General features: G+C 52.1%; 1 protein-coding gene across 1 annotated transcript in view; it reads right to left on the minus strand.

The window, feature by feature from the left end:
- Positions 1 to 506: 506 nt before the first annotated feature.
- The window catches only part of LOC100900230 (tyrosine-protein kinase transmembrane receptor Ror-like), a 63,434-nt gene continuing 40,738 nt past the window's right edge, over positions 507 to 23,202 (minus strand). Inside the window, exons 2-9 of the mRNA XM_029113343.1 lie at positions 8,796 to 8,869; positions 8,365 to 8,676; positions 6,110 to 6,371; positions 3,334 to 3,611; positions 2,813 to 3,007; positions 2,014 to 2,244; positions 711 to 1,909; positions 507 to 590 (exon numbers count right to left, since the gene is read on the minus strand). Coding sequence (XP_028969176.1) covers positions 507 to 590; positions 711 to 1,909; positions 2,014 to 2,244; positions 2,813 to 3,007; positions 3,334 to 3,611; positions 6,110 to 6,371; positions 8,365 to 8,676; positions 8,796 to 8,869 — 2,635 coding nt within the window. The remainder of the gene's footprint in view (positions 591 to 710; positions 1,910 to 2,013; positions 2,245 to 2,812; positions 3,008 to 3,333; positions 3,612 to 6,109; positions 6,372 to 8,364; positions 8,677 to 8,795; positions 8,870 to 23,202) is intronic.

Consider the following 23,202-nt stretch of genomic DNA (forward strand, 5'->3'; position numbering starts at 1 on the left):
CTGACTGATGAAGTTCCTCAAGGAATTCAATAATTCGAAAATCGCAACTCGGTCATACAATGTTGCGTGAGTGGTGGCTACCGCCCAATACCTCATTCGCCTTTATATAATTCGATATATCCCGGGTATTATTTCACCAGAGCTATGTACATACGTATGTATAGCGTCCATTTCACGAAAATCAGGTCTGGATCAATGATTCTTCTCTAGCCTAGCCGACCTCACGAGGCGTCGGGAAATTCCGGAAGCAGAACAGCTTCTGGGATCCCGATTGAAGCCTAGATGGACATCTCATGTGAGAATTGTTTTGCGGAAGAGTTAACTGTCCGGTTTACGTGAAATGGACTATCGACAACTTGGAGATATGTCGACGGAGATTTCCGACTCATGTTCCTCAACGCACTGCGAGAAGAACAGCTCGAAAGTAAAGCTCAGAAAGCCCCTTTCAGCCATGGGGTTGAAGCTTTGGAGCGGGCAGCTGTGAAGGGTCCGACCTGGCAAGTATCTTATGCCTTAGGATCGTGTATTAAATGCTGATAAACGTGGCTGTTCGGAGTAGAGCACCGATCCATTGAAGTATCCATCGCTCTCTGGAAAGACAAGCATTTTTCTCAGTTGGCATTCCTTCCAGGATTTCAGGAGATTCGAAACTGTTTCGTTAGGGATAGGACTGGACTTTGTCTAGGGGTTCGCTTCCCGAGCAAACTCACCCGTTGTTGGCTGAGCATGGTTGAATTGGTGGTAGACGATTGACTTCTACTACCTTGGCTGACGCTTCGCGCATGCATAGCCTGCCACGAACACAATCTGGCGTGCAATTCCGTGAAAGAGGGTCGACGCGCTGACACTTCATGCCAACACTCGACCATCATCGAATATACGTGTGAAGGACACTCCTCAGGACAGGGGAGCAGCTGGCGAGCGCGAATCATGTCGATAACTTCTTGATTATTGTAACCGTAATAGGGTTGGCAGCCATACGAGAAGACTTCCCACATAACGACGCCGAACGACCAGACGTCGCTCTCCGCAGTGAATTTCCCGTACAGGATCGCCTCTGGAGGCATCCATCGCACGGGAAGGAGACTCTTCGACTGAACACGATAATAGTCCGACGAGTATATGTCCCTGGACAGACCGAAGTCTGATATCTTAACCGTCATGTTCTCGCCCACGAGAGCATTGCGTGCAGCCAGATCACGGTGCACGTAATGATGAGCCGCCAGAAATTCCATTCCCGCGGCGATTTGTCGACAGATATGCAGGAAATCAGAGAATTCCAGAGTTTGATTGATCGAGTCGGCTCGGGCGGGGGAGTGCGCTATGAGATACTCGTGCAAGTCGCCATGTTCCATGTACTCGAATAGCAAACACATGGGCTCTTGTCTGGTCACAACGCCGACGAGACAGACGATATTCGGATGGTGGAGATCGGCCATCAGCTCCGCTTCGCGTTGAAAATCGTGTTGGACCTTGGCGGTGGCGTTCTCCTTCAGAGTTTTGATGGCCACCGGGAGCTCCCCGTTGGGAGTCCCGTTCAGGAATCGGTTGTTGAACATCGTCTGCTGCTGCGTTGCTAACCAATCATAACCCATGATGGATCCTCGGTACACTTTTCCAAAAGCACCTTCGCCTAGCTCCTCGATAAACTTAATCGAGGACAACGGGAACTCGGGTGCGCGCACCTGAGTCCTAGGCAAGAGCTTATTCAGTTCCATCGTGTTGATCCTGCTTTGAGTCGCTGATCCATTCTTGGCAACTTTCAAGGCTTGCAGTGAGTTGTTGACCAGCGAGGTGGGCGGCGGTTTGGATGAAGCTCGGCGACGGATGCAAAATACCGACACCAGGAGGGACACCAGCGCAACCGCTGCCACACTAGGCACGATCACGTACAACCACATGTAGTCTGCTGGAACAAAGGAACCGGTGAATTCTCTGCGAGACGGGAAACTACCAAAATCTCTGCCCGGGGATCATCCATAAGCTCCGGCGGGGAGAAATCGTGACACTGACCACACTTGGGAATGTTGCAGATTTCCTTGCGATTTCCTTCGGTGAAGCACCATGGTCCCGATTCCGAGCCGTCGGGATTTCGGCAGTAGGAGTGTCCGCCCAAAATACCCTCATGGGCTGCAACTCTCGAGTAGAGGATTTGATGATGCCAAGGCTGGCAGGGGTTTCCAGATATGCCAACTGAAACCGCCCCTCGGTAGGTTTCTCCTATGCCTTCGTAACAGTGCTGATCTGAAGAAATCAGAGAACTTGTTTTCAGTTCCCCGGTAGGGCTTCACGGGATCGAGGAGACTCTCTGTCTATTCACAATCTAATTAACGTTCGGGATCTGATATATGAGCTACCGCTGTCCGACAGCCGGGTCCCACTAGCCGAGTGGGCAGCATGGAACGCGACCGACCCACGAACGAGCAGTTCCCCTCAGAGAGTTCCTTTTTCCTCTCTAATTGAATATGTTTCAATTATTACGAGTCCACTTGTCATCTCCTCGGAAGTCACAACGCCAGACTGCTCCATGGCGGGGTAGTGGGGCGGGGAAGATTCGCTCGAGCGACCACCGTCTTTCGGACCGTAATGCCGCCACGGCCAACGCCGTACGAAAAGTAAGATCGTGCACATCATTCGACGCAGGCATGCACGCTCCGCAGTAAACGAAACTCTCCAGCTCACTCCAGGGATTAAGCTCGAATGACCATCTTGCTGCTCAAGAGCCGCAGCTTATGCTCCACAAATATCTGAGAGCTCGGTGGAAAGTTTGCTTCCTCCTTTTCTAATCGGTGAAGAATGCTGGACATCTCACCTTCATCGAGCTGGATGATTTTCGGCAGGGGTATTCCGAGAGCGAGACACTTTGCCCCTTCTCTGGACTCGCGCTCGGGAAGTTTTTTGCAGTCGGGCAGTATATTGGCTGGGCCGATGACGGGATGTCGTTTTGCTATCGAATATTCCATTCGGCAGATTTTTTCCTCCAAGAGCTCACATTCGTCACGGCAAACTGGAAATCAGCAAATGTTTTCAGTCCGTATACCTCTCATTCTATCTGGGAACGGTAATGTGGGTATCCCGGGAAATATGCACGGATGGATAGCTTCTCTGCTCAGAGCCTCATCGAAGTCAGGAATTATCATCGTGTCATCTCGCAAAGCCTCCAGATCGAGGACTTTTACCATTATTAATATTATTTTCATTGCCGAAACGATTGATCTCGGTTCGAGGCAGAAGAGTACGGCAAAGATGCGAGGTTCGGAATTTGTTCGTGTGACAAGTATCAGAGGGAACTCTCGCGCAAGACGTCCACGAGTTGATGAGGAAGGAACTTACCCATTTGGGGCTTGTGCGCATGCACCGTCTTGTCACAGGGAGGGAACGCGAACATACACAGAGATGGGAAGGCGAATTTCAAACATTCGGGACTGACATCGTGAGAGCTCCTGACGACAGTCAGAACTCCGGCGAGTTTCTCTTCCAGATGCGGGATACTGAGTCCGGGACGGACGTATACGGTCTGGTTGCTGAGGTAGTTCTCGCAGGCGGCTCCGCGGTAAATCTCGCATTTTCCTCCTCTCAAGTACGTGTTGGGATCGTCGGGATGGAATTCACTAGAAGGTCAAGATGATTCGTTGATATTAGAACGCATTCCCAGAACGAGTGCTTCCCCACTAGTAGAGGGACTCGCCGAACCGGAGATGACGATTGAGTGGTGTATCTCATCAAGTGACATTTGCTCCCTGAACCGCGGCAAGACGACAGCGGGCTCTGGCGAACAAGTCGACCGGAATTTTGAGTGTGTGCCGGCCTGGATGATGTTGAGCTGTCAATCGCATCCGCGGCCTCCTCTCCCTGACTCTTTTTCCTGTCAGCCCGCGTCGACTGCAGGGCGGTAAGGAGGCTCTATTACATATATGATACGCCTCGAATCGCTCGGCAGAAGCACCGAGGATCGGTTCAGGGCTCCAACAAGCTGCGAAGATTGAACTTGAGCCAAGATTTGCACTTCGGTCCATCGGGGTTCCATATTTGGACCACGAGACGTGACGACTCATCAAGGATTTATTCTCCCGAATGATTCGAAGCCCTATGGCGAGATTTCTACTGAGGAATGTTCATCGAAGCTCGTTCAGATCGCGAGATATACAGCTTAAAAGGGACACATTCTCTTTTAGTGCAGGAGTTTGTATTCCATTTGGGGAGATGCGCGCATAAGTTAATAAGCCCTGCGCGGAGCCTCCACGCGGGGTGCAAGCGAAACTTGCTGCTACTTCCTGGTCGAATCCGACTGCCCGAGATATTCATGACAAAAACGTGTACGGCATCCTCGTCTCGCTACACACAGGCATCCGCTCGTCGCACGAGGCGGATGTGCACGAATATATTCACGCCGTTGTTGTCAGCGCAGTGAATTTTGCAGCATCGCTGGCTGCACGCATCCGTCTCCCAAATTAGGCCGCGCAGGGTACCCATCGGTCAGGAGGGCCATGGAGGCATTTTTTTCTGCAAGACTGTTTGCTCGATCAGATCAACAGGAGAGCTGACACGCTGTGTGCGGTTCCTTTGACCCTCAGCGCGGGCTTCGGTCGGGTGGGACACCGATTCGCGTCTGCCGCATCATTCCCGGAGCGGCCATTCTCAATCGGAGCTGTCCTCCAAATCGCCGGACCGAGGTTTGCCGAAGACTTGCGCGAGAGGGGAGCTCTCTATCGAGATAATATAAGGGTCATGAATGTCCTTGATGTGTAGGGCTGTAGGAAGAGTCGTTCTCGTAGCTCATGTACTCTCGACCGAAATATAGATGAAGGAGCCTCAGCTCTCCTCGAACCAAGTTCGCAAAGCCGACAGGTTTTCATCAGACCGACCATTAATCGAAACCTTGATGGACAGACTTCGTCGCCGAGCTCCACGATTTCTAGCTGCTTCCACGCTTTTTCCCGGCTCGCTCCCAGCTGCGATCGGGAATGTGGTTCGCAGCTTAGAGCGAATCGGCAACGGGACAAAAAGCTCTTCTCCGTATCGATCGCTTCGTAAGTGGATGTGAACACGTTCGGAGAAGTTTACAAAACGGGAAACTCCAAGAATCTCGCTCATTGTCGAGCGTCGTTCCCGGAGAATCGGAAACAAAGAAGAGAAACAAGCGAGGCGCCAAGAAACAACACGGTTCCGCACCCAGAGCAGGGCGCGGTAACGACGACGGTAACACTCCATATTTCTCCAGCGACATCTGCGTGCAGACCACAAAGGACCCCCTCACTCCTTCCCCCCGCCCATTCTATCGTCGTCGTCTTCGTCGACGCTTGTCCCCATCAATCTACACAGTGGTGGTAGACGCAGGGACAACAGGCAACTCTATCCTGGTGTGCTGCAGCAGGCGTCGAAAAACAGCGGGCTCGGAAAGAAAATAATCAACGGAGAAAGGGAGGAATAATCCAAACGCTCTCTCGAGTGAATTTCCAATGACAACTACTGCGGTTCGCTCGGTCTTCATCCACCCAGTAGCAACATCTGGCGTGCGGAGACTAACGAACGAGCATGCGAGCGAAGGTTCCGAGCGATCGGCTGCCTCCCAGAGCTTGCTTCCGGAGGAACGGTCCTCTCCAACTAACGCTGAAGACCAATGGCCGGTGCTTCACAGACCTTGAATATCACTCTCGTTTGCTACGTTGAACAGCCTGAGCGACCGGCGTTGCCAACTGAATTCAGGCTTTGAGACCGATCGCTGTTTCCGTTAGACGGAGATCCCGTCACGCTTATCACTAAGGCTACCGTGCGTACTCGGCACGAGGAGTCAAGCGAACAGACTGACAGAGGGCTGCCTCTCCGGAGACTGCCGAGCACTAGCTTGCCGATCCACGTCAAGCAAAGCGTGAGGCATTCGTTCTGCCTTGTCGGCGGGTACAGGGAGAATACATGGATACATGAAAATTCTCGATCTAAACCACTTATCGGTCGAGGCATCTCATTCGTTCTCCGTCGTAACCTTTTTAATCCCAGAACGTTCGCGCATGGTCGAAGAGCGCTCGGAGGCTCGTTACGGGGCGCTCGCGAGCACCTCGAGGGATCCTCTACGTATACTGCGAATTCCGCTCCAAGAATCAATACTCACCTTCCCTCCATGTTGCCGAATTCTTTGACGAATCCCGGCGGGAAGTTGCCAGGGTTTTTCCCGAAGGAAGCGCCCATCGGACGATTTCCGAGACCGCCGATGTGGGGTAATCCGCCCCCCATGTTCGGTAACCCGCCTCCCATATTGGGCAGTCCGCCGCCCATGTTCGGTATTCCGCTGCCCATGCTCGGTATTCCGCCGCCCATGTTTGTTGGCATATTCGCGAACAAACCGGGGTATCCTTGGTTCCGGTTATCGTAGTCTGTAAGGAATTCGAAAATTACTCTCTGAGTAAGAGTATCTTGATTGATAACATTATTGCAGAGAGCAGGAAACTCGGATGAACGATCGAATAAACACGCGGATGGACGAACGGGAGATGGCTGTTCCAAAACAAATACGAAGTCAAATCCGACTAACTGTTGAAATAACGCTGCGCCCGTTATCCTCACGAGAGGCAGTAAATATCACGCATGGAGGCCCTGACCACCCAAGGAGACGTTCAGATCATTTCGGTGCTAACCTACAACCTTCTGATTTTTTTCTAACTACCACTAAGTGAATGTGCCATCCGCCGCAACTTGGCGTAAACGTCAGTGAATCACTACAGCATTTACAACATTCAACTACGGTCCCGGACCGGGAAGCCGATGGCACGCTCTGGGAGCTAGCGGACGATCAGAGCGCGAGTCTTTATCAGGAGTATATCTGAAGCGCGCGATGAGCGTAGAAGAAAAAGATGTCCCCCTTCCGGATGGACGTTAAGGTTGTCATGCGCGATAAGCTCTGTCTCTTGCGTAGACAGCTCAAATGACCGAGCTCTTCGAGCGCCACGAACCCACGCCCAGGCTCTTCTTCGAAGGCAGAAAGAACATCAGGTCCGAGAGCATAAAACTCCAAGATTGATTCTCGGGATGATCTCATCAGGACTAGGGATAATCCAGAACATATTCAATCGATATCCTGCAAATCGGAAGAAATCCCGGTGATCGTCTCAGAAATGCCTCGATTGCGAACAACGAGATATACGTCGCGTCGTTTTCCCCCTAGCCCAGCTATGCGGCCTCCTCCCTTTCTCGACTTGTTTGACATTTTAGACCTCCTGCGTTTTTCAGCTCCCAGCAGGGGCGCCTCATGGGCGTCACAGAAAAACATATAGCCATGCACACTCAGACTGGATTGATGCTGAGAGGAGGGTGGGTGAGGTGAGGCAAAGTGAGCTGAGGTGCCATCGTCGTCGGTCGATGGAGAGCCTCGGACCAAATCAGCACGGACTATCGGGGGCGCGCGGACCCCAGCTGAACGCCAAGCTGCGTCATTCCTCTTCGACGGTCAACTGGAAACTTGCCAATACTCTCGAAAGGACCGAAAATTGTCTGAAGACTTGAAAGCGGGGCAAATATTTCGCATTCAATTCCCGGTTTGTCATAAGACATGGCTGGGATGGACTGGAGGTGCTTTATTGAGCTGAATACTAAAACCTCCCACTTCACCAGTGCCGTCAGCCCGTCAGTCAAGTGCCTCTCAACACCAACATCAACGCCCGAGCAGCCGCTTGGCGGGGGTTAGACCCGAGAAAAGGTGGAAGCGACTAACAGCAGAAGAGAATATCGTCGCGACGAACAGAAGAAATGATGAAGTGTGCTCTTCGGGATAGAGCTTGAAACGGAGACACAGGCCTTGAGCTGCATTACTAGCCGACTCGTTCCGGCTCCGATATCTGAAGTAGTCCGGTCGCTCGGTGTAGAAGACCTGTACGCAGTCACTTGACGCGAGAGTGACTACATGCACCGGGAGGCCTTCACAGACTCGAGTAGGAAGCAGCTGCCCCTGCCACTTAACGTCCTGCACATACAGATTAAAACGTTAACGTACGCAATCTGCTTTCTACTGGAGCTAAACGATTCCGTGCTCATCTAGTTACGCTAGCTAACCAGCTAGCACGAGAGTTCTCTCTACGCCGTGTATTCGGCAGAAGAGAAGGGTCGTCGCGTCGTCGTCGCGCTCTGAGATAGGTCACGCGCCTAGGGGTTCGCGCGAGTCGCGGCTCTTTGTGACTCGCATTTTTTCACCGCTGGAGACTTTCTGAGAATTCGGACAATTCCGAGGAAGGTGGTTCATATAAGAGGGAGGGGAGGTTTCTAGGCAGCGATTCGGATGCAGGTGAGTGACCTGCCACCGATCTTTGTATCTGTCGGTGATTGAGCGTAGAATGGTTAGTGGATAGAATTGATTCACATCCGGTCGGAACTCACCGAGGGCAGAGGCTTTGACTTTGAGTATCATGGTGCTCTCGGCAGAGAGACCGTCCTCAGTTTGAGCCCTGCAGGAATAGAATCCCCGGTCGAGGTACGCGAGTTCCGAAATTCTTAGGCGGGACGAATGAGGGCCGGAGTTTTTGATCGTGATTCGTTCATCGTCGAAGTCTTCGAGGGAGGCATCGTTCCGCAGCCACGTGATCCTCAGTTTCCCGCCGTCCGGGGCGCCGGCGAAATCACACCGTAGCTTCAATGTATCTCCCTGCGACTTGGTCATATTCTGCAGCGCCTTCTTTACATGCAATTTGGCTGTAAGAGAAACGGCGTCGGTGAATTTTCGAGTTTCCGGAAGTCCTCCTAGGCAAGAGAATACTTGCAGTATCGCACAGTCGGTGATTTTAATCTACGACCAGTTATTTAAAACTTACACTCGGTTTTCGAATGCGGCTCGCTCTGTATGTGCTCCTCGCGATCCGGTGCCGTCCACTTCGCTTGACTGTCCCTGGAAGGATGAACAAACGTTAGACGATAGGTAAGTCCCCGCTCAACAATCATGCTCATCAACAAGATTATTGTGAAACTTAATTATCATCAGGAAAACTCCGAGTAAATATTTTCACTTTCGCCAGGGGAATGAGTGGCGTAGGAAGCTCGCCGTACAGGTGGGCGTTCAATATGAACGCCATCCGACCGACGGTCTCTTCTCGTCGTATCTCGCCGACTCATCCCCGTTCAGAAACCTCAACGCTGCCGCGCGTACTGTGAAATTGGCAATATCTCCTAAGGAGCCGGAATGCTTGAAGCTGTGCCTATCCGCCTCGGATCCGGCAATGACGGCGCCCCGGTTCCTGTAGCTCGTCTGCCTGTTGTTCGTCGGTTGATCCAGACGACGATGGACCGCCCGCTCGCTAGCTAGCTCGTTCGACCCCATGTACGTCTCTTCGTTTCTCGATTAACAAACACTACAGGCTACCGCTGCGAGGCCTCTCCGGGCGGAGATTCCGAAGAAATGTGGAATGGAATGGAGAAATATAGGAGAGCCACGGGAGCGAATCACACGCAGTTTACACAAGCGGACGAAACAGGGCAAGCTCTTCTCGGACTCTATCAGCTGCCTGGGCAAATCAGCATCATCGAGCTGATGATGATAGACGCATGTATCCTGTCCGACTCACAGCCACCAGTGAAAATCGCAGCCACGGATGGGGGAGACTCCAATGCCCGATCCGTATAGGAATGAATAGGGTTTACGAATGATATTGCGCGCGTGTACACGTCGAGTATCGGAAGAATGCCGCTGTAAAACCGCCTAATGTACATTCACCGGAAGGGCCATAAAAAGTTCTGCTCCACTGGACAGAAGCATCGCTGTGCTGCGGTTTATCGGAGACCCGCATTCCGAAAATTATTCAATTCTGTCAGCTCGGGTGTCCCCTCCTTTGCGGAAGATCATTAACACATCTTTGCGTTGAAATAAATCTGATTGCTGCTTCCTTTCGGTCAATGGCGATTTTCCGAATGAGCTCGTCGCTCTCATCTTCGAATTCTTCCCAACACCCTGTGAGGAGCATCGGAGAGAACTTCTTTGATCCCAGCCTCATCCCCCCGAATTCGATCGCATATGCAAGATACTCAAAATCATTGCAACACTTTCGAAGCTGAGCAATAAATGACACCCCCGAGAAAGGAAAAAGAATCAATGACGCATCAACAACCGAATTGTGAGACAGAGGAGAGGACCCGCGATCAGAGTCTAGATTCAGAGTCACCCTCGTTCCCTGAAAGGCTCGTAGACCACTTTAGATCGACTTCTCTGCTCGGGACAGTCTCGTAGAAATTTGTCGGGAATCCCACAGTGGTTGTGGGTGATCTACGGTGCTTCTCCACCTGCGCAGACCGACGAAGGCCCCCACAGGAAGCCGTTTATCACACCGTAGCTCCTCCGTCTTTGCTTAAGAGAGTCACGCCGTCGTTTCCCTTCGGCTTCTTTATCTTGGAGGAGAGAATCAGCTGGCCCGGATATTGAGATATATAAGAATGTGATGACGCGGAAGAATTCGTTCGAAAACGGGTAATGTCTGATTTTCGTCACGTCGAAAGGCCGGGAACGCCGCCACTGAACGCAGCTCTTCGAAAAATCGCGAACAGCTCCGATATTCGAGAAGTAGGTGACTGAGACTGTGAAGCAGCCGTCATTTTGCTCGGGAATTTCTTATTCGCCGCACCTGTTGGCGGAACCTCCCACGCGATCTCGTTTTCAAAGATTCTCGACAGTATGTAACCAGGCTGCACGCGACTTTCAGCCCCGCACCAGGAATACAGCAAGCGGCTCTGCTCGTATTCTCTTCCACGAAGGAGTCGATACACCTCGGCTCTTGTACGTGATGTCCTCCCCAATTCTCTCCAGAATAGGAAGAGGTCGCGTCTCATCGCGTATTATTGTATCAGAGCACTGTTTCTCTTACACGGGGCTCATAAGTAAGGTTGAAGAATCGAGACCTGAGAACGCGGAGCACTCCTCGGGCACACGCGGGCAACACCCGCGACTAGAGTCTCCGGCGAGGCTGGCATCTTCCGAAAATACGGCTAATCACAAGAAGATCCTTCTTATCATGAATAGCTTCACGCTTTGAGCAGGACTGAGCGGCGCTGAGTCAAGGCCGGCGCTCGGCATTCTCAGAACATGTGTTGAATTCCAGGGGGTTGCGAGAATTCCGCACTCCGCTGACGGGAGTGTTGGAGGGCGGAAGTCTGAGAACTGCTACATACAGATAGCAGTTTGTGTCCCGTACAGCTCTCGACGATTCCGAAGTCGCGTCAGGGTAGAGTTCTTGATTCATGCCAGCCCGACGAACGTGGAGTGCCTCAAAGCTTGGGCCTTCGATACGGTCCCATGAGAAAGAAGAACCCGCATAAACTACATGCTCTTGGGAAGGAAAGAGTAGGAAGGCTCATCAGATAGGAATGAAAGCGGAGCTTGCGACCCTCCGGCGCGTATATTATAGGCATTCTTTGCGGGCTCGCGTTGGGTCGCCGTGACGACGTCTTTGTGAAACGCGATGCCCTCAACTTTGACGGAGAGACCGGGTAATAAAAGAGCATCAAATGTTGACTGACTAATTATACGAAGTTGATCGAGATTCGCTTCCCTGGTCGGGACGAGAGCGCTACGTGTCCGGGCTAGTTCCGTGGAGATTACAATTTACGATCGCGACGTCCGTCCGTAGGAGCCCCCGAGGGAAGGGCTCTGCTGTTACCGTCCCCCTCTAGACTTCGCAGGGATACGCCCCGGTACCCCGTTCCCCCTAGGAATACTTTATAGCCGTTTGATAAAACTAGACCCCGGTGGTGTGTCCACCTCTCCCGGACCCGAACGCACGGACGCACAGACGGAGGATGGTAATGGACAGTGGAATGTGTACTGAGTTGCCGTGTTCTCGCGAGATAGAGTCCACGTTGGAGCGCAATGCATCTGCAAATTCCCACACCGAGGTTGTAAACCGATGACGAACGTCGCTTGCGTGGAGTGGCAGCCCTCGTTGTCCAATGTGTTTCTCTTTGGCGCTCACAAGAAGACTTTGATGTTTGAGTTGATGGCGAAAACACACGCATCCGCTCGACCCTTGTGAGGATGGCAACAGCAACAACAACCTCGAGGAGCCCCACAGTGAAGGGGAGAAAAATTTCCCAGGACACGATCGAGGCAAAGCTCTCGTCAAATAGGGCGCAAGGGGAGTTTGGGCAACTTAGATAATATTTTCCGTCTGCTAAGAGTCAGTTGCGTGAGGCCACCGCAGGCCTCGGCGTGGAGCGGGACCCAAATCGTGGTCGCGAGTCTCAATTTACCCGGAGGTGTGGGGACTGGGGAGGTCGTTAGTGGACCTGATGGCCACTCGTCCCTGGAAAACGTCCTCCCCGTAGAATCATCATCATTAGCACACTCGTCCCCGAAAGCTGGTCCCTCAACAGTCCCTCAATGGCCATGACGGTTGGGATGGTGACGGCTGCTGGTCCCGGAGGCGTCGGTGGTGTCGATCCCTCTGCTAGAACCCCGATTACGCCTCAAATGCCAATTCCAGCTGGAGCATACTTCCCGAGGATAAATACGGCATAACTCCTCCAAACTCCCTGTGGTCTCGATTGCTGAGCACCTGAACCAGGTTAGGATCCTGACCGCGATCACTCGCGCAATCCGCGCAGCGTAACAGTCGAATGACTGAGATACACATCTCCGGACCCGTCAAACTCGGATTTTGGCGATCTCTCGATTATTATCGGACAGCCCACGCCGAAGGGATCGTACGAACGCGCAGTAACGTCATCGGACCCTTCGCCCTCCTTCCGGCAGGCTTGCTGCGAATGCACCGATAAGAGAGTCGTTGATTTCGCACAAGAGGGAAATTTTCGAGTCTCCGCTGTCGTCGTGCCACCCTGCATCAACTCTGACACCAGTTGAAGTTGCCGTAGAGCGCAGCCAGCCGAAAAAGTACGCGGTGTACAGCACTCAGGGGACTCGGAAACGCAAGAAACGTTCGAGAATCTCCTAAGAGCTCGAGACAGGAGCGAGAAGCTCCTCCGTCTTCTGCTTCGTCCCGACTTAGAGAATTGTCCTAAAATGAACCGGCTCCGCACGACGCATGAGCCGATGCGGCAATAAATGACAGCAGGATCTCGCTGGGCTCCGGAGCTTCGTTTCGGCTCAGTCAGTATTTCTGCCGCAATCGCATGGCACGCTTCCCTTCGAGTATCGAGAGCGTCACTAACATGACCACCAGTAAGGCGCTACCGCCGGGTCTCTCGGATATTCCGATCATTAACTCTCCAACAGAAGCGCGCGGCGCAAGCTTGCTGCTGCTAGGAAGCGATATTGTTGAGTCCTGACAGCAGCGAAACATGGCAGCAGCATTCCTCTCCTGCTCTCTTCGCGTGGAAATCTCATTGGTGGCGCTCTCAGGATCGATTTCCCGGGCGTTTTCCGAGCTCCGAGGGGAAATTAAATTCTGAACCTGCCATGCTGGACAGGTTGTATGTTTCGATATGCGGTCCTATCGGCCAGGCGAAATTCTCCGGATCCTCGCTTATAAACGGCAAAGGAAGCTCATCGAAGGAAGGGCAAGGCCTGATCGCGTTCTTCCCCGTTTCCGATCCTCGACTCGATTCCGGAGCGAAATCACTGTTCACTATCGCGTTCACTCAACACGATTCAAGAATTCCATCCTGATATTATCAGCTTAAACCCGAAGTATTCAAACCGAGAGTCAATTGAAGAGATCAACTGCCGCATGCGCCGCATCATCGAGACCGGGGACCCAAGAAAGGGGCTCCGCCCGGGGGAGTATCGACAGACTTGAATCACTTCATTCGAGTAACCCTGTCGATGTTTGATCGAAAAACGAGAGAACTCTAATCTGCTAAGAGCTCGGTACAACAAGTGGCTAAAAAACTCGATGCGGTCCTCGCCCACGCAGGACACTTAGTTTCTTCGTCGGACGGGGATGGTGTTGATGCGATAAGATAAAGTGAAATAGTGTGGTATTTTAGAAACACTCCGATGTTTCTTTGAAGACAGTTTCGTGTATCAGTTTCAAATCCAGAGGACATCGACGCGACGTGCGAACGAGCCGATTCGGTGCCATTGGTTTCAGCTCGGGGCGTGGCTCGAAGTGTTGTGATGCGACTTCAGCTTCAGCGGACTTTCGACCGTGCTTCATTTTCAGCCTCTCCCGGTGCTCGACAAACCCGGCGTCTGTCCCTCTTCCAAGAAGACGAAGACTCCCGACACAACGCTTCGAAGGGAACCTCATGACGACCTTGAGTATCCCTACATTTGTCAGTCCTCGATTTAGAAGCCCAGGGTGCTGGAAGAAGCCGATGAATGAAGATGGTCCGTCCCGCCCTCGAAGGGGGCCAGAATTCTGAATCCCCCCCCTCCGACGTCATTTGTGACGATACAGCTCTTATCAAGTTGACGAATTCGCGGCGGTCAGTTGGACAGAGCGAAGCCACTTCCAGCTGCCCCGCACCGAGCGAGCCTTGGTTATCTTATCTCCAATAAATTTATTGTCATTGTTCTCTGAACTACCACCGCATCTGTCAGGCCCACAGGCCGAGCGAACCCAGCAGGCGAGCAGGCAGAGTTGATCAGATGATATAGCAACGTCCGAGAGTTTGCATATCGCATGCTTCCCCGGCCAAAGTGGAAACCGCAGCTCTTCCCCTTGCCTCCTATCCGGAGATATCGACCAGTGTTCAGGGGAATGAGCGAGCAGCCATGCGCTATAATGAGGAAGGAATCGGGATCCGACGTCTCGAACGGTGGTCCGTTTGGCCCAATAATGACCGACTCCGACCACCGGGACGACGGGCGGCGGCGGTAGCAGCAGCAGCAGCGGTAGGAGAAGTTCGTTACACCGGGATTCTTACCGCGCGAGGGAACATCCTTTTCCGTTTGAGCGAAGAAGCAAGTGACGTTTTCGATTCGAAGGCCTCTTTGAAAAATCTTCGGCATACTACCGACGCGAAGCCTCTTATCGGCGCCGCTGCTCCGGAGCATGTACCGCAACGCTCTTCCCACTACGCCATTAATAAGTAAACAGATCAGGCTCGACGATGTTGTGAATATTGATACTGGTAAATGAATGTGCTAGGTGCTTCTGAGCACCTCTGGTAGCTGCTGAGCAAGCAGACCTCAGTCGTCAGGTGGGTTCGGAAGAACCATCGGGGATGCGATTCAACATACTAAACACGAATATATTTCGTACGGTCTAGGACGAAAATCACCCATTCCAAGGATAGATTGATTTTGACCACAGAAAGATAACATTGACATTGACAAATGCGTACAAGTTCCTCCTTCGTTCGCCATCCCCATCTGAGAGCGCTTTTTCACTCAATGGAGAAGTCTTCATCATGAATATGGGGGAACGAAAGAGACTTCGGATCAACGAAACTACTCGGAGAATCTCGTCTGAGGGCCATCGTCCATCGTGGTTTTCTTTGTCTGCCCGAAATCCCTGCGGTGAGTTTCGGTTGCGGATCTGCCTTCGCAAGACTCCGAATTTGGGGTAACATCGTCAGGCAAGACTTCCGGACGGGAGTCGAGCATTGACTTCGCTTGAGCTGTGATCAATCATTATCCAAACTCTCAGGAGCTCGATTGCATCGGGAGGCTCAGGCAGGGCTCAATCGGATAAACTCAAGATCTGTGATTACTATATCGGTGTTTATATAGTTTCGCTGGAAAACATGATCATACGAACGAGCTCGCTGTAAACATCGACATCACCCTGAGAAAGCGATAGAGCGAGCTGAGTCTGCTTCAGCGGCCTGCCCGAGCGGAACCCTTGCTTGGGCTAAATAGTTTGTGCGTGTGGTCATTCGAGACTGGGTTCAACGAGATTCATATATCAGAGAGCTAGGAGCAGCGCTGGCGAATCGCACACGCTGACTTACGGTCCGGAGTCCGTCCTGGCATAAAATGGAAAGAGTTAAGAACTCCATCCCGTCTCATCAAGGATCTTCTCGTCGGGAAGGAGGAATGCCTCTGTGTTTCATCAGCGTATTCCATTGCGAAAATCCCAAGTAACATTGAGATGGGGATCCACGATCGGAGCTGTCAGCGATCAGGGTCTCTCTCTGTTCTCCTATTCTTCCAAACGCCGAGACCTATAGAGATCCTACTCCGGAGCGTGGCAGCTAAGTGAAAGAACATCTTGCTCCGACCGGTGACGACAGATGCATTGATTGAAACTGACGTCCGATCTGAAACGAAACAAGCAACCAACCCACCGACCGACCAGGCGGCTTGTCGATTTTCCCTTCCCAAAGACAGCGACGCCCTGACTCAATCCCATCGACAGATTAAAATTGTCGACCGAGAGACGCGTCACTTCTCTTTTCCGATGGTTGGATCCCGTTGCCGCTGTCGAGTAATTCACGCCGAGCGCTTTCTTCGTCCCTCTTGCACGAGATTCGACTGGAACGTGCCGGTCGAGGTCCCTGTCAATCATTCCGTCAGTCTGATTGCTCTGGGAGGGGGGTCAGTCGAAAAACTCCCTTCCATTCAGACTGCGGACGGCAATCAAAATGATTTCCTCTAAAATCGCGGAGCCCTCCATCCTCGGGCGATGTTCTCTACATACAGACATATCGGCGATCACACACAACATCCTTGCCATTTGCTGATTCGGAGCCGTATCGTCGTAAGCCCCTAAACGTGCGACAAATCACGATGGGCGCAATCGGCGAGAGAAAATTATTTCGAATGAATCCCGAATGAATCCGCGCTGATGATGGAGTTCTGGCAGAATCAGTCAGTCGATATCAGGGATTCCTGCGACACGACGTCAGGAAGCTTCCGATGGATTCGGAATGGAGGCCCTTTTGGTTTTCCGACGATATCTTCCACTCTAAGCGCACGGAAAGCAAGTCGTCCAGACCGCCTGAGGACAACGCGGAGCCCTTCGATGTTTGAGCATATTTCAATATGTAAGCCTCGCTCAAGGGTAACTCCGCCGAGGCAATGGCCATGATTGATTACCATGAGGGTTCGGTACCCAGAATCCCGATTCCCAGTCTCGCTTAGCCCCGACCCCGAGCGTGTGTCAGGGATTAGTCGGGGCTCTGCGCGTGTCAGTCTGTCTGAGCGTGTGTCCAAGTTAAGGCCTAATCTTTTTGAGAATGGGACGGGGTCCCCTGGCGGTGCACCCCGCCAGTTTGTGAATGGCCTGGAGATCACCGAAATTGAGCCTCCATTGGTTGTAGTGTCATCGATCGCGGCCGCTACGTCGAAGCAGCTGATTTGCTAATATGTATTGTAGTGTTTGCTCACTCACGCAAAGTGAGGGAGCTTGCCGCCTTGCCTTGTTTCTCGGATGCAAATTCTTATACACTGACCACATGTGGGATCTGGGCAAAATCAATGACGCTCGCTGATCCATGCATGCCTGCCCGCTTGTCCATTCGCCTTAGCAGGCATCTGGCCTGCGTCACTTTGCCGGACTTTCTCTGACGGAGCCTCTTTACACACCCTTCTACAGAACACAGACAACATCAACGTAGTGGCGGCAGAGGCAGCAGCAGTGCTTGTTGCTGTTGTCGGCGTCGTGGTGTTCTCGACGGCCATTGGCAGCGCTCGGGGTCAGATCATGAAGCCTCAACAAAAACAACAACAACTGTTCTCGACAGCGGAATATCCTCCTGGCCCTGCTTGTAAAGGTAATCTCCGTTAGCAAACGGTGCAGTTTTCATTTGTTCAGCCGGACGACCAGCAAATCAGTGGACAGATGCTTCGGAATGGCTGAAAACTGACCGTCCTTGTCATTAGAATGATCAGGACGCGACATGTGCGACGCTCCGATATTGTAGTTCGTCGAACCCTCGGGCTTCACGCTCTGATCTTCGTTCCGATCCAGGCAGTCTACTTTCGAAGTTCATGCCCTGTCGCAGTAAACTCGGAAAGTGTTCACGGTCGCCGCTGTCCACAATGAATTTTTCGCAGAGCATGAAAAACAAGTCGAGTCGTTTATCATGCGGCGAATGTCACAGGAACTGACGATTGAGCAAGCTGTTCCAATCTACGGTGATGTTGTTGCTGCTGCGACGGCCGGTGACGACGAGTTTGTTTCATTTTTCGAGAGGCGCCCTACGAACGTACTGACGGACGGGATATATGTACGAACGGATGGACGCATATCGAGAACGCTAGTAAGCGAGCGGGACGATGTGGACTGAGTGGATGACAGGCAAACCAAAGAAAAATGATCACTTGAGATAGTATGTTGCGGCTGCTGTTTTGTTGCACGCTAATTTCCCGCTAGTCTACGAACGGCCAGATGCTGAGACTCCCGTGGAGAACACGAGGCCCAATATTCAAGCACACGGCCGACCGGTCGGCCGAGTGTGCGAGGCAAGTACCGACATAGAATGTGTGCCTCCACTCGCTCAGGCAGTTCGCTTGCCCGGAGATGGTCGGCGTCTTTTTCGCAGTATTCCTGTCCGATCATTTGAATATTTCCGAGAGTGACAACGGCAGCGAGCGTCTGCCGACGAGCGACCGGCGCGGCGTCGTCTCATCTATCCGCTACTATTTCGAGCAGAATTCGGAACTTCGTCTCGTCGATTTGCATTTTGATTCACCTGACTTCGAGCAACTCCCAACAAGCGATTGATCACTCACTCGTCTTCTTGCCGCAGTGTCAGTCCTCATCGAGGGCGAACGATGAGCACGACGAGGGAAATGAACGAAAGAAAAGTTCGCCCCTGCGAAATTATTCATCGTTCGGCTACCGCTTCAGCTTGCTAAAGATGCGGGGGTGCCGATGCCGTTACGAGATGTTTCGCTTCGCCGGCCGTGAGAGCGCAGACGTGTGGGACATAAGTCGTAAATTAAACAAGTGAATGCAAACAAGATCGAGATTTCAATCGAGCCCCGCTCATCTGACTCTGATCAACTTCTTCGTCTCTGAAGGAATGCGAGTCCCGCCGAGCTCCAGGAAGGGAGCGAGAATCAGATCTGAATCCAGATATCTGTGTATGTCGGAGACGAATACGTCTCCGCTAGGAATGGGATTCTCAGCTGATTGAGAGCGGAACGAGATAGGATCGGTGCAGGGTCCGCCTAGACAAATCGCCGGAGGAGTCGATGGTGCTCCGCGAAGGCCATTTCTTCCATCATCGATCCGAATTTTAGATTCCAGAGACCGCTGCATGCAGCTTTTCCCACTATCGGGCTGCCGATCGTACCGGCAGGATCATGTAGAAACATTTTCGGGACTTCTGGGGGAGAGATCTGATCCAGAGATGGGCCAATACGATGGGATCCCTCTGTGGGCTAAGGTCGACTACAAATGTTCGAAAAATAACGGTTTCTCGGGTGCTCGGCTCATCGATTGGCGGGTGACACAGGGCGGAAATTCGTGTTCGGCTTCGCAGCGACTCGACCCGGGGAGACGATGCTGGATCGCTTTCAGAACTACTTGCAACCGTCAAACGCAAATGCGTGTGACGGACATCACACCCGAGGTGACAAGCCTCATCGCAGTTTTTTTGGTACCCATCGCCTAGACGAGGGCGATGGCGATGCTTCTGTTCTGGATGTCAATCACAACGACACTATCGAATTTAAATCAGCTCAAACAACTAGTTGATCGAAACAGCGGCGAGTCTCCCAAACACAGAGGATCTCTCGCTCGTACGCTTTGATCGACGCTGGTGTCCTCAATTGAGCATCCAGAATGAATAACAGCGCCAAATCCGACAATGTAAGAGCGCCATAGAAATTATTCCCAGGCCGTCAGTGATCAGATCTCGAGGTTCGCTGTCTCTGGCCGAGCGAGCGCGTGAGTTGTTGCGAGAGAGAGAGAAAATATCCTCGTTCGAGCACAACGCAACTCTCGTGTTTTAGGTAGAATCTGACACATCATGTCAGCCTCATCAGCGATCTCGTGCAAGCACGCCTTCATCAAAACCACATGTCAAGCTGTGATGTGGCTAAGGTTTTTTTTGTGTATGCAGACAGTTTCGCCCGAATATGAGATAAGCGCTGCGCGGAATCCTCGTACGGAATACTGCGTTCGCCAGTCGCTGGGATCCCCTGAAGTCTGTCTCCGGCCTAGGATCAGAAATGGAAAATAATCTCTGTAATTATATTCCTAGTGGCTCCCATCAATGTTGCTGCTCATTTCTCGAACGTGAATGCTGCTACCAATAATGTGTGTCACATGACGAGGGTGAACTCTTGATCCGAACCCAGGCTCATTCGTAGACACTCATAGTCTCGGCCTGTGCAGCATTCCGTACAGGGCGTGACCGAAATCCCAGGACCGGAGGAGATGCGAAATCGCGGATATCCGTCGCATGCGCCTTCTGTGACGGCGGGACCGACAAGGTATTCGGGTCGCCAACGTATCACGAAAGCTCGTCCGTCCCGTGATTTGATGTGTTTTATGACACGGAGATTCCCATCGTAACCTCACGTATGTTGGTATTCGGAGTCTTAAGGATCTCGGAAACTTCCGGTAGTCTTCTACACGGGAAGGGCCATATTCTCCAAACCAGTGACTCCGATCCTTGTTTTTTCTCCATGGTAGGAAAAAGAGGGATCGCCGACAAGATGAGAACGGATGACATACACCGACTCGAACGGTACACAGGAAGTAAACGCTCCGTTCTGAGCTTTACGGTCTACGATCCCATCTTGTGCGAGCCCTCGAAGATGAATATTCTCCCTCAGGCTTCTCCGCATTGAGCGCTCGAGCAGCGCGCAGACGCGGAAGATCGACGTTGAAAGTCGGATGAAAGGTTCCCCAATTGGAGAGCGATGATTAGCGCTTAATGAAGAGCGTCGAAAACTTGTCAAATGAATCATCCTGTCTCATAAAACTCCCCGAAAAGGATGAGATCGTCGCTAAGATTGGTGAAAAGCCTATATCGCAGAGGTGGCATCGATGTCGTATCGTAAAAAGCCGTGATGAATGATATGTAGGACGCACGAACGGTCGCTCGCGCGGGGGTTCTTGCCTACGAATGCCGCGCTGACGTCTCGAAAGCCAGGTGCCTCACACTCGTTAGCGGTGACAAGTTTCATGGCGTGATCGGGAGCAGACGGTTTGTCCCCGATCCAGTCCATCTCGGCGGCCGTTCAACTAGCTCTGGCTCGCACAGATGAACTGTTCCCACAAATACGTCCGCCGCTGATGTACAGCCTGCTACGGCGGTCATTGTGAATCGTTATTGTCGTTTCAAGGTCCGAGGCGCGGGCTTGCCCGTCTTGAGCAGATTCTCAAATGAAAACAGTTTCGCCCGACGAGGCTCTTTGCCCGCGAACGATCGCAACGTTATTCATTAGAGCCAATGTTCCTCATGACCGGATAAGGATCGAAGAGCCAGTCAGCAATGACCTAGAGCCATCGGATCAGGAAGAGGGGAGAGCTCTCTGATAAACAGACTACCCGTACGGAAGCCCGGCCTTAAACGAACCGGAATAATAATTTATCCGGAATTCTCCGAGACTTCTTTGTTTCATCGAGAGCGAATTTGCTCCCATTGGGATCAAGTGTAGGACAGGGGGTATACGTGGGTCGGCCGACTCCTTGAGATTTAATCCTGCGCGGATATCACCGTAGGCAGCGGTGCCTTCCTCAACTTCACAAGGCTCTTCCTCCGAGATCTGAATCCGCGAGCGATGGCCACCCTTCAGGAGTCACGAACGCGGTCGCTCCACGGGGGTGAATTTCTTCGTCAATTTGTCCGTCGCTTTGACAACATCAAAGTGAATGCCCTTCGTTATACCGCGTTCTTGTATTGGTCACTCCACACCCTACTGTTGTCCTTTCGTCCCTCGTTAGTTTCTCTTGGAGAAGAGCGAGGGGTGTGTCGTCATCACAACATCGGTACGACAACAGGAGAGCTTTCCCTCCTAAGCGTGATCGTCATCGTCGTCGCTGCTTCGAGCGGCATTGTTTACCGTTCCACCCCGCCTTGGTCTGTGACCTGGGCGACCCTCTCCGACAATCCACCAGGACTCTCTCACACACCTCACCTCTTCGAAAACTGAGCCGCGAATTCTACGAAAAGTACTCATGGACCTCGGTCGATCATTTTCCAAAACTTAATCAAGTTCATTCTCTCATCCGCTCCCGTCTCGAGAGTTATCCGTACGCCCGGATCGTGATCCCAGAGTCAGGAACTCATAATATACCAACTTTTGATGAATCGGGATCGATCCCGGAAACAAATAATCGGAGGCAAATGGGGAGGCTTCGACGTTGAGCGAGAGCACTCCAAGATTCTTGATCGTATGGGAGCTCGGGCGAACCACTCCCTGACTTGGAGAATTAATCATTTTCTGGGACGAATCGAAGACAGATCCGTGATTGATTTCGCGGACATCTTCTTGCTGAAGGTTTCTCAAATTGCGGTCTCTCGGTGCAAAGCGACGAAGTCTTCCGCAGAGGGACAGGGAGAAAAAGTTGAGACTCTTAGCTATAAGCGACCTGAAGCGATAGCTCGACCCGCCCGCTCGTCCACCCGTCAATTCGCCCTGACTCCATCCAGCACCGGTGGTGGTGTGAAGTTTTTGTGTTTACACTTGACGTCAGGATTTCAGTTTATTTTTGTCAGTTCTCTGCGAGCCTGGCTCGGTCGGTGCGACCAATGATCGTCGCGTTTGCCGCGCCATGACATGCTCTTTTTGGATCCTGTCTCATTTTACAGGATCCGAACTCTTGCTCTTCCCTAAAGGCTCGCTCGATGATCATCTGACTGAGAACAGCGAACGGCGCTTGTTGTCAACGAGGAGTCGATTGTGAAGAGCGAACATGAGCAATATCGAGTTTATGGTCGCTACCCTCTGAAAGCCCTCGAATGTCAGCCAGAAGTCATACTAGATGCTTGGTGCGGCGGTCATCGTAGTAGGAGGAGGGAGCTACCTACGCCAGAGAAACATGGAGTTGTAACAGTGTGGGAGTGACGCAATATAAATAAACCCTCTCGGCAATTAACCGTTAGCGGTTGGTTAGAGCCAATCTGTCGGTTTGTACTTCGAGGGGCCTCTTTTCAATGGCCTCTAGCTCTTGAACTGCTTATTTCGATAGATTGTTTCCCGACCGTCAGACTACTCTTCGTCCATCCTCTGTCTGCCCGTCAAGTAATTCGAGAGTCTGGATTTGCGGGGGCAATTCTTTTCAGCCCCCTCTTCCGGCGCCGGTGGATCATTGCGACAGACTGCATGAAACAGACCGTATTTTTCTTCTTCAGGAACACCATGGAGTCATTCTCCGCTAGTTTGAGACGGAACCGTTCACGGTGAATATATCGCGAACGGACTTCTCCCGA

The sequence above is a fragment of the Galendromus occidentalis genome, unplaced genomic scaffold (genome assembly GCF_000255335.2).
Source record: "Galendromus occidentalis unplaced genomic scaffold, Mocc_1.1 scf7180000075420, whole genome shotgun sequence".
NCBI classification, from domain to species: Eukaryota; Metazoa; Arthropoda; class Arachnida; order Mesostigmata; family Phytoseiidae; genus Galendromus; species Galendromus occidentalis.